The sequence below is a fragment of the Hyperoodon ampullatus genome, assembly GCF_949752795.1.
Source record: "Hyperoodon ampullatus genome assembly, chromosome: 6".
NCBI classification, from domain to species: domain Eukaryota; kingdom Metazoa; phylum Chordata; class Mammalia; order Artiodactyla; family Ziphiidae; genus Hyperoodon; species Hyperoodon ampullatus.
In genome coordinates, this window is record NC_136919.1 from 78583036 (window position 1) to 78598973 (window position 15938).

At 38.9% G+C, this 15938-nt stretch overlaps 1 protein-coding gene across 7 annotated transcripts in view; it reads right to left on the reverse strand.

The window, feature by feature from the left end:
- TRPM3 (transient receptor potential cation channel subfamily M member 3) overlaps positions 1-15938 on the reverse strand; it is a gene marked incomplete at both ends in the record, with an annotated part of 817853 nt that overhangs the window by 177811 nt on the left and 624104 nt on the right. For all 7 annotated transcript variants that reach the window (XM_079706368.1, XM_079706367.1, XM_079706364.1 and 4 more), the window contains one exon: positions 5743-5917. In XM_079706368.1, coding sequence (XP_079562494.1) covers positions 5743-5917 — 175 coding nt within the window. The remainder of the gene's footprint in view (positions 1-5742; positions 5918-15938) is intronic.

Sequence of the window (15938 nt, forward strand, 5' to 3'; positions counted from 1 at the left end):
TCTGTGTTTTTCTCATGTTTGCTCTTTATGTTCAAGATCACATTTTCCCAACTTGGAGTTGAGCAATTCTAAAGTAAATTTAATCAGTGTAGAGAACTTATCGGCCAATTTATATCAATAAAAGTTTTCACCGGTACTTTCCTCCATGAACTATCTAGATTTTTTTTTAAAGTCAATGCTTCATTCTCCCCATGTTGGCACACATGGAGGGATCAAATAGCAAACTCTAAGGCAAAAATATTTATTTTATTTTGCACTTTCCTAAATAAATGAAGCTACTCTACCCTTGTGGAACTTGGATACAATGACATAAGTATCCATATAACTATATATTTATATATTCCACAGAGGGAAAAATCGCAATAATACTCTCTTTATGAAACTTTCTCCATCTACTCCAACCTCTGCCTCTTTCTGCCTTTTAGAATTCAGTAACTAACATCTAGTTGAAAATTATTTTCTATTATATTAGTTCAAATGAGATTGTACCTCTCCAGGAAAGGCCTAAAACAAGCATTCAAAAAATACCTGGTGATTGATTGATTTGGAAAGTGAGGTTATCAGTCCTACTTTTAAGTTTTCACTTAAAATTTAAACACACACATACATACACATATTATTATCATTTATATATAAGTATATATACTTAATTATATAAAATTAAATTTTATAGTATTAAATTAATATATCAATTAATTTCATTACACTGAATTTGAGTATATATAAATTCAGTTTAATAATATCTATCTATACACACACACCACCACACAAAACACCATACTGTCTCATATAATTTGTCCCTTTACCAGCTTTCCTTCAATCCTATTCAGATTGATTCTTTTTTCTGCTATTGGTATCCTTCCTTCTCACTTGACATTCCCATTATGTCTAAATCATGCTGGAATACAAACCATCGAGATCAATTACTTTCTTTCAGCAGATCTTACAGAGACAAATGATAGGCCTGTGGCATCCTTCAGCTTTAGCTGGAAATCTCTCAAGCAGCAGAAGGAAAGAGTGGCCACCACAAAGAATGATATGCCCTAGGGAATACAGTCTACACCTGGGGTTCTAAAATGACTAGTTTTCTGGTAACTTTCTCCTGTCCTTGGTCATTTTGATGTGTATTTGGAGAGAAACAAACTTGTCCCATCTCTGGTAGGATACAGTTATATAATCTGAAGCCATGCAGCAAAATTTTCCTTCTTCATTTCTACTTTGTGTTCCATTTATGCCTTTATTTCAGCTAATCCAAAAATTCAGGGACCCTATTAAGCTCCCTTTAAACAGGCAAATCAGACTTTTATTTCAAATACAATATTTATCTCCCGTATTCAAGAGCAAGCCATTGCTCATTTATTCTTCACAATACCTGATGCAAATTCCACTGGCACATAAGGATGTGAAGTCTATTGGTGTTTGCCCCATTAATAACTTTCCAAGAGTTATGACTACTGAAAACTTTAAGGCTTTCTGTTACTGCAAGTTCTGCTTCTTGCCTAGGGTATCTAAAAATGGTAAATCCGGATGATTATTTCTGGGACAAACTTGTCAAAATAAACATAAGCATTGATAATACAATTTGGATGAATGGGGGTAATCATCTCAGGACTCACATGCATTCAGATGCCTTTTTCATGCTGATGTGTTTCATCTGTGAGTCATTGCTCACAAACTGATAAATGAGGGGCTAGACCACATTTCTCTGCAATCTGAGACTTGGGTTGACAATTATCAAGCAAAGTAATCTCCAACTTCAACTCAGAAACCTACAGCCGGAAAGGTGCTCCTGCCTATGGGGAATGCTGGTCATCTTGGTTAGTCAACACAGCAAAAAGGGGAATCCTAGTATTTAACAACTGAGGTAATTGAATCTAATGCTACTTAGATAGCATTCATCTATTTATGTCTGCAGTGTTGAGTCATTTGTGATTCAGAAATAATATTTGATAATATTTCTAAAGCAATGAAATTAGGGAGGGAAAGTGACTTGTGACTCATTCTAAACTATGACAGATGAGAAACAGAAAATCCAGTATGTCAATAAGGAAAAAAACAAAGTTTAACCATTTCTTTCTGGTAGTATAGTCCACAGAACAGAGATGGGGAGAAAAGATAAAAATAAGAATTTAACTGCAATTGTCTCCTAGTCTATCCAAACCCATTTGCATTGGGAGAGATACAGTCTGACTTTTTCTACCTCACGTAATCTCATCTACAAAAGTTAATCAGTATTTCCAATGATAATTTGCTTCCAGAGCGATTCCCTTTCAAATTCATATTCTTGGAAGGTAGTTAATAACAGGGAATTTAAAGTCAAAATATCAAGTTCACAAAAGTTAAACTACAAAGTGTGTAAATTCTATTCACTCCTCTAGGATTATAAATTGAAGAGCTTTACAGCTGAATATAAAAATTTATAGTGCTTGGGCCTATACTATTTAACAACCTATAAATGAACTTAAAATTTAAAAAATCATATTTAAATTACCAAAGTAACTGAAAAATAAAAATAAGTGATTTCAAATCCTGATTCATGTTTAATAAACAGGGTATGTATGTTTCAATAGTATATGTATGATCACACACATTTATTTATATAGATTTGTTTATATGAACATATAGTTATGCGTTTATATTTATTTGCAGTGAAACATGTCTCAACTCTGTTGGACTTTGTTGAAAATCAAAGAAGAAATCCTTCTTGATGAATGAAGTCCAGGTGAGCCATTTTTTTCAGGAGCATATAATAAAGCACTAATGATTTTTAAAATTGACTGCATATGTGTGGCTGGACAATTTCTTACCAAGGTAAATAAACATGATTAATTCTGGCAGTTATTCAGATGGCACACAGAAACATTCTGAATGCATTTTATCATGTTAAATTTATAACTGCTTTCCTGAAGCAGAGCGCATTTTAATCATAACTTTAAAATATATACATATATATTTAGACTGGCAAATATAATGCTCTTTTTAGTCTTCTAATTCTTAATAACCATTTCTAAATGTTTCTGAAAATAATTCCAAAGATATAAAATTATATCTTAACTCTTTATCTTCACACTAGTTACATGCATGAAAGGACATGGTATTTTTGACTCTTAATTTTGGAGTTGAAGTATGATGATCTGGGTGTGAGAAAGAAAAGAATCTACATGATGTAGAGTTGATCAGCTTGGATGTTGGTTTATAACCAGAAATGCATTGATTTTACCTTTTTTTGAATATACAGAATAAAAAAATTAAATTATAACAGAAAGAGGAAACTGAAGGCAGCTTAAGTAAGTACACCTATATATTTAAAAGATAGTATCACTGAAGTACTAAATGAGAAACACTAGGGCACATACCACAAAACACATTTCAGTGAATTTTTATAATACACCAGAAATGGCCTGGGATCATGGGCTGTGTGGCCTTGGGAAAGCATTTAATTTCTCTGTGTATCTCTCCCCTAGGTTAAATAATATATAGAGTCTTACCCAGCTCTAAAATGTATAACATTTCTCCTATATTAAAACAGAATCAGGAAAAGCAACTTATCAGAGATTTTAATATTTTTCAAGGTACCCAACCCGAGAAAATGACAAAAAACAAGCACTAGGTCCAGACTTTCATTGTATATAGACCTGGAAACCTGAAATGCTGAGGTTTCTCAAAATGAAATGTGCATTCTGAGTGCAAACTTGTATCTACTTTTTAGGGATACAGCAAAATAATTGCAAGCACTAAAAAGAAAAAAAGCACCAAAGCTAAAAACTGTGTACATTCTCTAACCTATTTCTGAATAAAGAACCAATTGCTATATTTAAATCAATGAGAACTATGGCTAAAAGCAAAGCATAGTTGAGGATCTCGAACTCTTTTTGGTAACAGACATGTGGACACATAGGCAAATGTGACTGATATTCACTATTAAAGAAGAAGGTTAACAGTAACTTCACTGAATTTGCCAGTAAGCAAACTCCAACTTGGTGCATACAAAAATTAGCTTTTTTTCTTTTAGTATCAAAAGCTTTAACAGGGCCTAAAGTCACTGTCAATATTTGCAATGTTAAGCTGAGTCTTATGTCTCCAACCGTCTTCCTTTCACATGTCTAAGTTCGTGTACTAACCAGGGAAGTGTGCTGTTTTAATGGCTCACCCAGAGTGCCGGGCTGCTGGCAAAGACAAGAGGAGGACTGGGGACAGAGAGGGTATTAAGCTGCCATACCGAGTCTATTTTAAGTCAGGCTGGGTGAGAGAGAGGTGGAGGAGGGAGTGGCCTGAGTAGGCAAGCTCACCTGTCATTACTATTATTTATTTATTTTTTTTTGCATTACGCGGGCCTCTCACTGTTGTGGCCTCTCCCGCTGCAGAGCACAGGCTCCGGACGCGCAGGCCCAGCAGCCACGGCTCACGGGCCCAGCTGCTCCGCGGCACGCGGGATCCTCCCGGACCGGGGCGCAAACCCGCGTCCCCTGCATCGGCAGGCGGACTCTCAACCACTGCACCACCAGGGAAGCCCCCATTACTATTATTATAATGATATGCTTGTCTACTTACAAGACTTGCTATGAACTCTTTGGGGTAGGAATAGCTTGTTATTCTTTTTCATATCTTAGTGCTTGGCACCCAGTAGACACTTACTGTATATTTATGAAAGGAATGAATAAAAGACCCCCAACTCCTTCAGGGTTTCTTTCTCCCACTACTTTCATGTGTTAGGAGAACTGATTAGGTTACAAAGTTCCTTATTTAAAACTTCAATTGCTCCCTTGAGTTTTCTTCCTTAAAGTCATTCACACCTTCAGATGAATTACTTTGATCTAATCATCTGCAGGAGCGCCTGCACTTCAGGATTCACTGAGGGGGATCTCAGATTTGGCGGAGAGGGCCATGAAAGGAAATCCTCCATGGGGTTGGGTACTTTGGACTGTTGAGAGCAGCATCAGGGGGTTGCTAGACCAAGGGAAGTGTGTGAGGGGTTCAAGAGCAGGTTACACAGGACAGAGTGGTTACCATTGCAGAGCATCTACTTTCCAAGCCAGTCTAGAGGGATCTGATGGGACAGGCCACCAAATGCTTTTGTAAACATTTAGCATTTGTACACACATGGCAGCTTGGGCAAGGTGGTGTTTGGAGGTCAAGCCTGGAAGCTGCACATCCTAGCTTCTCTCGAGTTACTAACCTGTACTGTATGGTCCAGGTTAGCTGTGCTTCATGTGTTAAAACCCAATTCCTGCTTCTCCTCAGTGGGAGGAGGACAAGAGAGAAGGAAAATGAAGAGAACAGAAAGGAGACCACATCCTATGACCCCTCCATCCCCCTAGTTCTCTCTTTTTTTTTTTTTTTTTTTTTGCGGTACGCGGGCCTCTCACTGCTGTGGCCTCTCCCGTTGCGGAGCACAGGCTCCGGACGCACAGGCTCAGCGGCCATGGCTCACAGGCCCAGCCGCTCCGCGGCATGTGGGATCTTCCCGGACCGGGGCACGAATCCGTGTCCCCTGCATTGGCAGGCGGACTCTCAACCACTGCACCACCAGGGGAGGCCAGCCCTAGTTCTCTTTATCATCAGTGTGGACTAGTAGAGCTGTCATGGAATTGCCCACTTCATACGACATGTAGAGTATGTTTCCCTGCTCTTCCCCACCTCCCTCCCATGCCAAATGATTAATCAACTCACACCCTCTCTTCCAAGCTTGGAACACAAGCTTAGCACTCACAGGTCAACTTTGGGGCCTGGAAAATTACCTACCCGCCTTCTTCTGAATATTTATGCCCAAATGCCAGGATGTCGGATGCCCGTCCACTCCCATCACACACAACAACTGGCACGGGAGGGGTATCTCGAAGGTATTCCAAGACAATTGAGATCACATTGGGTCCTCCTTCCACAATGAGTGCCACCACTGGAACGCCTTGACCGATTCCTGCATTAAAAAAGGAAAAGAAAAGGGAAAAAAGAGAAAAGAACACAAAGCCAGCAAACCAAAGAAACAAAAAGAGAAACAAAAAGCACAAACTAAAATTACTGAGCATGGGGGAGGTAACAACATATGAAGGGCTAACATACGGAGCGAAAATGTACAGAAAACCCTTTAGCAGAATTTTCCCACTAGAGAGTCCATTCAACTCTGCCCCCTCCCTGCAACTCCCAGGGTGCTGGGGTTTTAAAGCGCTGATGACTATACCTCACAGGGGAGCGTAGAGTGAGGAGGGTGGGAAAGGAATTGGTTAGTAGAAGAAGTGCTGGGCCAGCAGCCAAAAGACTGGAAGCTAAATGTGATCTTAAGCAAGTCTCATATGGATTCAAGGGTCAGTTTCCTATATGAAAAATGGGAAGTTAAAAAAATGCCACCTCCCTGAAGTCATCACAGTGCTAACAAAATGCCTAAATGGTTCTTTTTATTAAAGACTACCAAAATCAGCTGGGGGCATATTTTAACTTGTTGAATCAACTAGTGGCAAAATTAGGGGTCTATCTATTTCTGACCATAGGTGATAAGCTTGATTATGGATTCTTAACACTAGAATAGTTATAATAAATTACTCAGGAGATATGGCATCTGCCCTCTGCCATTATTGTGTCCTTCACTACTGAGGAAGGTGCCAGGCACATGATGGGCAAACATTTTCTGAATTCAGTTGAATTAAGGGATTTCAGCTATTTATGCTGAGCCATAGACATTGCTATTTTCAAGTAAAAACTGCCCTAACATCAACACTTATGTATGTTCAACCTAACAGAGTAAAGAGAAGTATTAAAAACAAATGTCCATGAGAGACATGAGAAAGAAATTAAATTAGTTTTCAAGTGACATCCCAAGTATCATCGTTCACTGAATAAGTTTTTTTGCTCAATTTGGTACCACATTGTATTTTCTCACTCTATCTTCTCAGAATAGTTAGGAAATTGGGCAGTGCCATAAAAATGAAAGGGTTTTATAAGGTACACAAAGCAGTTATCTTAAAAAATAGAGTCAAGATTCTGTACCACTTCTGTAAATATGAACTGAAAAAAGCCCTTAATCACCTCAGTTCTTCCTTCCTCTTCCCCCTTCTGTTATGGTTTTATCTTTTATCTAGAAACTGCTTCCCTATGAGAAATAATAGTTTGGTGTTTGATTTCTTGCTCCATTAGTAAGAGATTTTATTAGACTTGTGTGACCTGTTTTACTTCTAAAGTATAAGTACATCAGTCTCCTAGGGCCTTATCTCTTATAAGTCAGTGTTTTTCATGGTTTGATTTTCATCTGTAAAGAATGGTCCAAAATGCCAGTTACACAAAAAAAGAGTGCTGTTTTAAATCTACATTTAAAAAATGTAAGAAAATAACAATTGTTGATTAAGGCAAGAAGCCAAGATTTTTTTTTGTTCCCCAGAAGGAATTGGGAGAGAGAGATGACCTGTAGCCCCATCAGAGTTTTCTGAGAACGGGGAGTTTTTGAGAATTACTCCTTCAAATCCAAGGAGAGGGAAGTAAAAGGTCATGCTGTTCTCCTTTGACCCAGAAGCTCTAATGACTCAGACAAAAGGCCACTTTAAAGCTCTATTGGGGTGTCTATGAAGGAGACACTTTCCCACTGCTATTGTTTATGAGGATTAAGTAAGTTCCTGTTGAAAGGCACGTTAAAGATTAAGGGCTAACTTGAAATGTTAATACAGCACACTTCTTTCGGAGGAGAATTTTCTGACATAAAAAATACCCACCCCTATATGGATTTATGTTCTAATGTGCCTTGGAAAAGAGACTCTTTTCCAAGGCACATTGAAAGTTATTTTATAAAGTATTTTATGTTTAAAGTTTAAACATAAACTTAAATGTTTAAAGTGATTTTATAAGGTATTTCCAAAATACTATGCTATTTAGTTTTTCCCTTTGCTTTTCTTTAGCACATGTTCTCATATTGTTTCACGTCAAGGGACAATATGCTATACCTACTGTTTTATACCAAATGATATCATTTAGACTATTTCTAGGATCTTCTAAGAGAGGCCTTGGCCAAATTCTGATTCTTGAGCACTGATTCTATCAGTGGATCTTTACTCCTACTCACAGACCAACTGTGACCTACTTATGAAGGAAGAAGTCACAGAATGGATCTTCTAGAATGTTCCAGTGATCCAGAGTCTACCAGACAATAGGCAAGATGGCTGGAAAACTCTCCTCTCTTTGAGAGGAAACACAGGTGCAAAGGATCAATTTTCATAGGAAGATTTGAGAGCAATAAGCTGTCAGTTATATTTGTCAATAAATCAAATTGTTATAACCTCTAGAAATACAGAAGCATTTAGATGGTCAGATTTCCTACATTTGGAATGAAGCTGTAATTAACTGAAATGATGGAAAGAACTACATTAATTCAGATATATATTCCAGGGCTAAAAATTGGATGGAGTAAAGTATCAAAATATCATCTATTTTTTCATAAACTGAATATATCCAATATATCTATGCCTCCAAATTCTCTCCCATTTCCTTTAGTGACAATACATGGAAATTTGTTCTATAGACAATGAAAAACGCTTATAGCCTAAAACAAAAGCATTTTTGATTTTCTTAGTTATAGGTGGTAGAGAATCAGGCCGTGCCTAAAAATATGCTTTGTGTAAATTAAACTTGCCAATATATGGATATATGGTAACATTAAGCCTTTTTGTCAACACACACACACACACACACGTCACACATATTACCTTTTCTTCTGAGAAAAGAAAATGATATCAAATAATTGGTAATGACCTAAAGCAATGGTTCTTAGCCTATTTTTTGGAGACAAGAATCTTTGAAAAGTTTTGTGAATCTGATGAGAGCTAATGATCCTCTTCCCAGAAAAAAAAATGCTCATAAGGACAGTCACAAAAATGTTTCTATGCATTTCAAAAGTTCAAGGATCCCTGAAGCCTATTCATAAAAATCTTGCTAATGGACCCTTACAAAGCCCCACCCTAAATTAAGAACATTGATATACAGTTGGTCCTCTATATCTGTGGGTTCCACATCCACAAATTCAACCAGCTGTGAAGCGAAAATATTTGAAAAAAATTCCAGAAAGATCCAAAAAGCAAAACTTGAATTTGCCGGGCACTGGCAACTATTTACATAGCATTTATGTTGTATTAAGTATTATAAGTAATCTAGAGAAGATTTAAAGTATACAGGAGGATGTGTGTTGGCTACAATGCAAATACTGCACCACTTTATAGAAGGGACTTGAGCATCCGCAATTTTGGTATCTGTGGGGGTGGGGCTGGAACCAATCCCCCAAGGATACTGAGGGACCACTATATATGCAAAGAGCATCAGTTTATGTTCTTTTATGAAGCCCACTGAGGCCTCTGAGACAGGTTCCAGAATGGGTTTTCAAACAAAGCTCTATGTCCAGGGAAATTATATCACATTATTACTACCCGGTTACAGTGACTGGCCAAAGTTTCCAAGGTGAAGCACTGTCTATAGGTTATTTCTCCTCCCATCCTTCACTCCTTTCTCTCTTCCTTGTTTTTCTTTATTTCTTCTGTTCACATTTTCTTTTCTAAATTACATTTTAGACATAGGATATTAAAAAAAGTCTCTAGAGAAAACCACAAATTTACAAATCTGTAGCATATGACATCATTAGTACAGAAAAAGCATTTTAAAAAACAAGAACGGTATATTCTTTATTAGTGAAATAAAGAAAACGTTTTGGGAATTCACTGCAGATACAGCTGGATTCATAAGGACCACTACCATTTTCTTTATGCCCACAAAAAAATTAACATAAATTCCTTTGAAGAGCCTCACAAATGTAAGCCTTGCTCAGCTGAAACTACTGACCATTCACAAAAAGTAGTTTAGATTTATAGTTTTAAAAAAATATGACTTCTATTATCACCAAAACGTTCTCATTTTATCTAGGCCCCTCAGAGATCTTTTTGGTCAATACTTGTTCTTTTGGTTTTGGGGAAAGTAGGCTAATTCCTTAGTTGATTGCAATAATTTTTCATTTTCTACTATAACCAAAAACTTCTTAGAGATTTCCATTAGAATTTAATTTTAGAGCAATGCAGAGTTGCTTACTCAGGAAGAGGCAAGATGTTTGCCACACTCTTTAGTTTCTGTAATTTTGGAACTGGAAGCATTATAGCCTACAAAAATGTGAGCTTGAGTAATGGACTTAGCAACTACATTCTAGAGGATTCCAGGTTGACCTCGGGCTTTCAAATTATAAATTGAACCCCAGTTAATGGTTCTTTGCAGAAGATAACCTCTTAGATGTTTGTCCCATTTTGTTATGACCACTATGCAGTTAAGCCTGGGCTTCCAATAATTCAAATATTGTCAAAATTGGCGTAAACAAAGATTGGGTTGGGTGGTGTAAAGAAGGAGGTGGCAGGGAGAGAAGAATGTCTTAAAATTCTGAAAGACCTTTTTCTTCTCTTTCTGCCGACGTGAGACTATAATGTACGATCAGTTCAGCCACTTGTAAAAATATTTGCTGTATTGTAGTGAAATGCTTGGATAAATAGAATTTTGATCAAACCAAATTAATCCTTTGGTTTACTGTCAACATCATTATATGTGATCTAAAATGCCAGTGGGCCTAAGGAATAATATTTTTGCTGTTGGAAAACGGTTTATATTTACATGGAGATGGAGCATAGAAGATTGATATTTAGCTAAATCTTTTTTTTTTTTTTTTTTGTGGTATGTGGGCCTCTCACTGTTGTGGCCTCTCCCGTTGCGGAGCACAGGCTCCGGACGCACAGGCCCAGCGGCCATGGCTCACGGGCCCAGCCGCTCCGCGGCATGTGGGATCTTCCCAGACCGAGGCACGAACCCGTTTCCCCTGCATCGGCAGGCGGACTCTCAACCACTGCGCCACCAGGGAAGCCCTAGCTAAATCTTAATGACCAAAGCCACAGATCATGTGATTATTACAGTACAGGTCATTTAGAAAGGAGGCTTCAAACTCTACGTGAGCGATGACTTCTTGAAGATCTTAATCACTTTGAGAATGAGTCTGGCAGTGATGGGCAGGCATTTCTGTTTACCAGCTAAAGCTGTTGAGCAATAACATGAGCACAGTTAACACACTGGCCTTGCCAGTTCTGGGATTATGTGATTCTTGATGATTTAGAAGTTTGTTTGGAGAAGGCATATGCTTTGAAAGCGTGCATACAGTGAGAACTTGTCAATATATTTTATGTTGCAAAATTTTTAATTTATATTATTAAAAAGCACTGGGCTTCCCTGGTGGTGCAGTGGTCGAGAGTCTGCCTGCTGATGCAGGGGACGCGGGTTCATGCCCCAGTCCGGGAAGATCCCACATGCCGCGGAGCGGCTGGGCCCGTGAGCCATGGCCGCTGAGCCTGCGCGTCCGGAGCCTGTGCTCTGCAACGGGAGAGGCCACAGCAGTGAGAGGCCCCCATAACGAAAAAAAAAAAAAGCACTGAACATGTCCCCTTTATCCCGTTTCTCATTTGTATAGTCTGGTCTTTGATTCAATGGTTGACTCGACCAATAGATATACTGGTCACCATCTCCTGTTTCTGGACTAGAATGGTGCCATAAAAACTCACTAACCCCTTAAGATCTTGTATTTTACAAACAGAACTTTATACAGACCTGGGGGGCATTAACAATTGCTGTAGTGATGGGAGGAGAAGCAGTCAAGCTATCTGCTTCATTTTAATGGGCACCAGTTTACTCTCTACTTGAGAAATAGTGGCGGAAGTTTGCATAATACCACGGCTTTTCACAAATAGTTTTAGAATTAGGTTCTTGCTCCCCTTAATGAATATCTTCTATGGTCTGCAAATTGTGGGATGGATTTACGAAAATTAAATAAAGCTGGTAATCAGCTGTGTTTAACCGACAACACTCGATACTATTCTTATTTTTTAAGTTTAAGGTGCTTCTTATAATTAGGAAGATTCCCAGAACATGAATATTCAGGTACAACTGTAGAATATTACTGTATAGAAAGATAATATTTTAATATGCTTTTTTTTGGCAAAAAGAAACGTGATTGGAAATCTTTGAGCTACTAAGGAACAGAGTGAGCCCAAGAAAATATCTAGGAATGACATAAGAAAAAAAAAATGCATCTCATTTTAACTAGAATGTCTCCTCAGTCTTCAATGGAAGCAGATGTTTTAGATATTGCCTTCATGTTTTAGAGACAGAATACATTATCTATTCAAGACAACAGAACTATTACTGGAATGTGCCTGATCCCACTTGGAAATGGGTAATAAACCCATTCATTTTAGCAAATCCTGATGATGTATTCAATTGGTAAATGCCAATCCCAGTTCAAACCAATTATGTATATCCTTACTACATTTTTTTTGCCACTATAATTCTGCACCTAAATGGATGCTTAGAAAAGCATTTGGAAATATAAAATACTGCACAAATTATTAAGCAGTCAAAAGGAAACCACATGCAACAAGATGCTTCACTTTTAGACACTTTTGGTTTTCTGGTGGGGAAGAAATTCCTTGAAAGAGGGCTGGGGTCTTTCCCTGAGGCATAAATTTCCAACCCATTGGAGGACTAGGCAGGGGTAAAGATAATGCAAATTGCTTAAATGTCTTTTCCTATCATCACCAATCCCTATGGCAACTCCCTTGTCGATATTTAACTTAACAGACCCCATCCATACACAATCTTTCCATATTTAAAGCTAGTGCCAATATTCCAGAATAAACATACATGTATATTTTATCTTGGCAGTTAAAATCTCAGTAAATTTGGCTGAAGATATGAGGTTGTCAAGACGCTGAAGATATAGAGTTTGAATTCATGGAAACACATCTCTGAGACAATGATAAAAGACCGAAAACAGATGGTGCATAGCATTTCTTACCCTGGGGACTAAGAATGTTAAATCTACTAAATTAATATAGCCAATCCCCTTTTTTTCTGTTTGTTTCCAATGCATTTTTTTCTGTTGTTGAACCAATCTATTTTTCGCATTATCAACGCTGCAGGTATTTTCTTAGGAATTCAGTACTAGGCCCCACCAGAGGACTATAATTTTGGACACTGCCTTCTTGCTTTGCTTTCCCATGTAGCGACTGAAGGCCAAAGGCCAGAACTGGGGGAGTGGATGAGTGGATTGAATGTAAAAATCTTGAAAGCCAACCAAAGAGGTCACTGTGGCATGTGTACTGGCAACTCCCATCATGTCCTCTCTATCTACACTCGCCTATCAGAGAACTGAACTGTCCGCAGCACAGAAGAGCAGCCTTACTTGGCATCTTTCAAAGCTGATTGGAATGGAGGTAGATTCCAGACCTGCAGTGGGTCAGATTTGCCTTCCTGCAATTTGAATGGAGACCTTGAACCCGAGGTGAGTAACTGGGAGGGACTGGGAGGGCGTGAGTATTTGGGGAGTAAAGCCTCTATTAGTGATAGCTCTGATGGCACCATGTCAGGGTGAATAAACAAGCAAAGAAGTCTGTGTGCAGGAAGAAAAGAAGGGAACTGAGTGCATCACAGAGGAGAGATCACGTGGCCTGAGTGAGAGGGAGGGAAAGAGTGTGTGTGTTTGGGGGTGAGAGAGAGAGAGAGAGAGAGCGTGCGAGAGTGGGAGAGAGAGAGGGAGGGAGAGAGAGGGGAGAGAGAGGGAGAGGGAGAGAGGGATTTATTGCCTGGATTATTAGTGACTTTTCAGTTCAAGATACAGTCACTTGGCTGTAGTTTGTACGGAGTCCCCTATAGATCAAAGGTAGTAAATTTTTTTCTGTAAGGGGCTATACAGTAAATATTTTGGGCTTTGTAGGACAATGGGCAAAATAGAGGACATCATGCAGGTACTTATATAGCAAGAGAGAAAACAAATTATACAGAATGTTTATAGATGAATTGCAAAACACAATTGAATACATTTTTTTTTGTACTACAGGTCTACTAATGAGAAAAATGGAATTTTCAGATGGAGGCTGAAATTTGAATTTGATGTAGTTTTCATATGTCACAAAACTATTCTTTTATTTTCAAACATTTAAAAATGAAAAAAAACATTCTTAGCCCATGAGCCATATGAAAACAGGGTGGGCCGTAGTTTGCAAACCTTCCTCTAAACACATTTCTCTTTATCAAAAATACTCCTTTATATATTTTGAGTGAGTTTCTCTTTATTGCCACCAAACATTCCCCTCCCCAGCCTCACCTCTGCTGACTCTAAGGAAGTCTTCGCCTGTCCTACAACATGGCAAGTCCTCAGATGCTCTTTTCTCAGTCTGAAGACCCTCACAGGGAGACAGTATTTGAGGGCTCTTTGTAAGAGAAAAATGGAGGATAGCAGAGATTTTTTTTTTTTTGAGGTAGGGCTTTTCTTTTTTTTAATTTATTTGTTTTATTTTTGGCTGCACTAGGTCTTTGTTGCTGTGCGTGGGCTTTTCTCTAGTTGAGGTGAGCGGGGGCTACTCTTCGTTGCAGTGCACGGGCTTCTCATTGTGGTGGCTTCTCTTGTTGCAGAGCACGGGCTCTAGAGCGCAGGCTCAGTAGTTGTGGTGCATGGGCTTAGTTGCTCTGCAGCATGTGGGATCTTCCAGGACCAGGAGTTGAACCCGTGTCCCCTGCATTGGCAGGCGGATTCTTAACCACTGCACCACCAGGGAAGCCCTGAGGTAGGGCTTTAAGGGGCAATATTCAGTTCTAAACTGGGTGTAAGCCTACCATCTACACAGTGTCAGGCAGGCCTTCATTTTGGAGCTTAACTGATGCTCATGTGGGAAACCTGGTTACCAGTCATGGTGAGCCGCTCTGCTTCTCTCAAAGAGAAGAGGACTCACTCATGGGGTCGATCAAGGAGCTTCACTCAGACAGCGGAAGGGATTCAGATGGTCTTCAGAGAGCTCTAAGCCCAAGAGCAGAGAGAGCAATCCGTCCTCTCTGAATACCCTTGGCTCCTGGAGAGTGGCACCCTCTTCTACAAGCCAGCCAGGCTGGGACATTTGCTTGCTCCCTCCCTGGCAATGTGGGCCCCAAGACTGGGGTTTTGCCTTGATTTCAGTGGACTTTTCTGGAAGCACTTCTTCATGCAACACCATGACCATCTCTGCCCTATACTCTGGAAGCCTGGACCTGTCTCACTCAGATGATGACTCTTTTCTTTAGATCATGGGCTGCCTGGCTGGAACTGGGCTGAACCTGTCCTGTCCTGATCTCTGACTCTGATTCCCAGTTTCATGACTGCCTCTACCTTCATTTGTCTGCTGCTTCCCGTTGACCCCCACTTTCTAACTCAGCATGGGTCACTCTAGTCTACTTTACCTCCTTGCTACTGTAAACTTTGACAGCATGTCTAGACCTTGTACTACTAACATGGTAGCTGGAACTATGCACATCCTAGAAAGGCAAAAATACATCTTGATATGAATTGATAAACCAACAATATATTTTAGAATTCTACACAGTGTCTAATACACAGAGTTGGCACACAATTCACAGCACTGTTTTGAGTAATGAGTTATTTGTCAAGTACTTAGAACAGAGTCTGGCACTTACTGAGAACTATATGGTTAAACAAATATAAAGATTCTTATATATATTTATTAGGTTTGTAAAAGGTTTCTATTTTAACTGTATAAATGATTCATGATGACAAATGCATTTTATGGATTTAAACCAAAAGTATGCTCCGACAAATAAATAATTTGAAACACACTTTTCCAAAGTTTGAATATTCTCTCATGCAGACCAGTAATATGCTTAGGAAGGCAAATTCCTTTATCTCCTATCCAAAACACTAAAACTTTCTGCTTTGGGGTAGGTGATCTTTTTGTCACTCCCCAGATGTCTTCTACCAAGGGGCCTCTCCTCAGTGCTTCAATCAGCTTAAGTCTTTTGAATTCTGTGGGCTGGACAAAGATGTAAATGCCAAATAACAAAACTCATAAGTTGACTCCAAGTATATTACATGCTAGTAAACAAACTTAGCTTTTGACTTAATC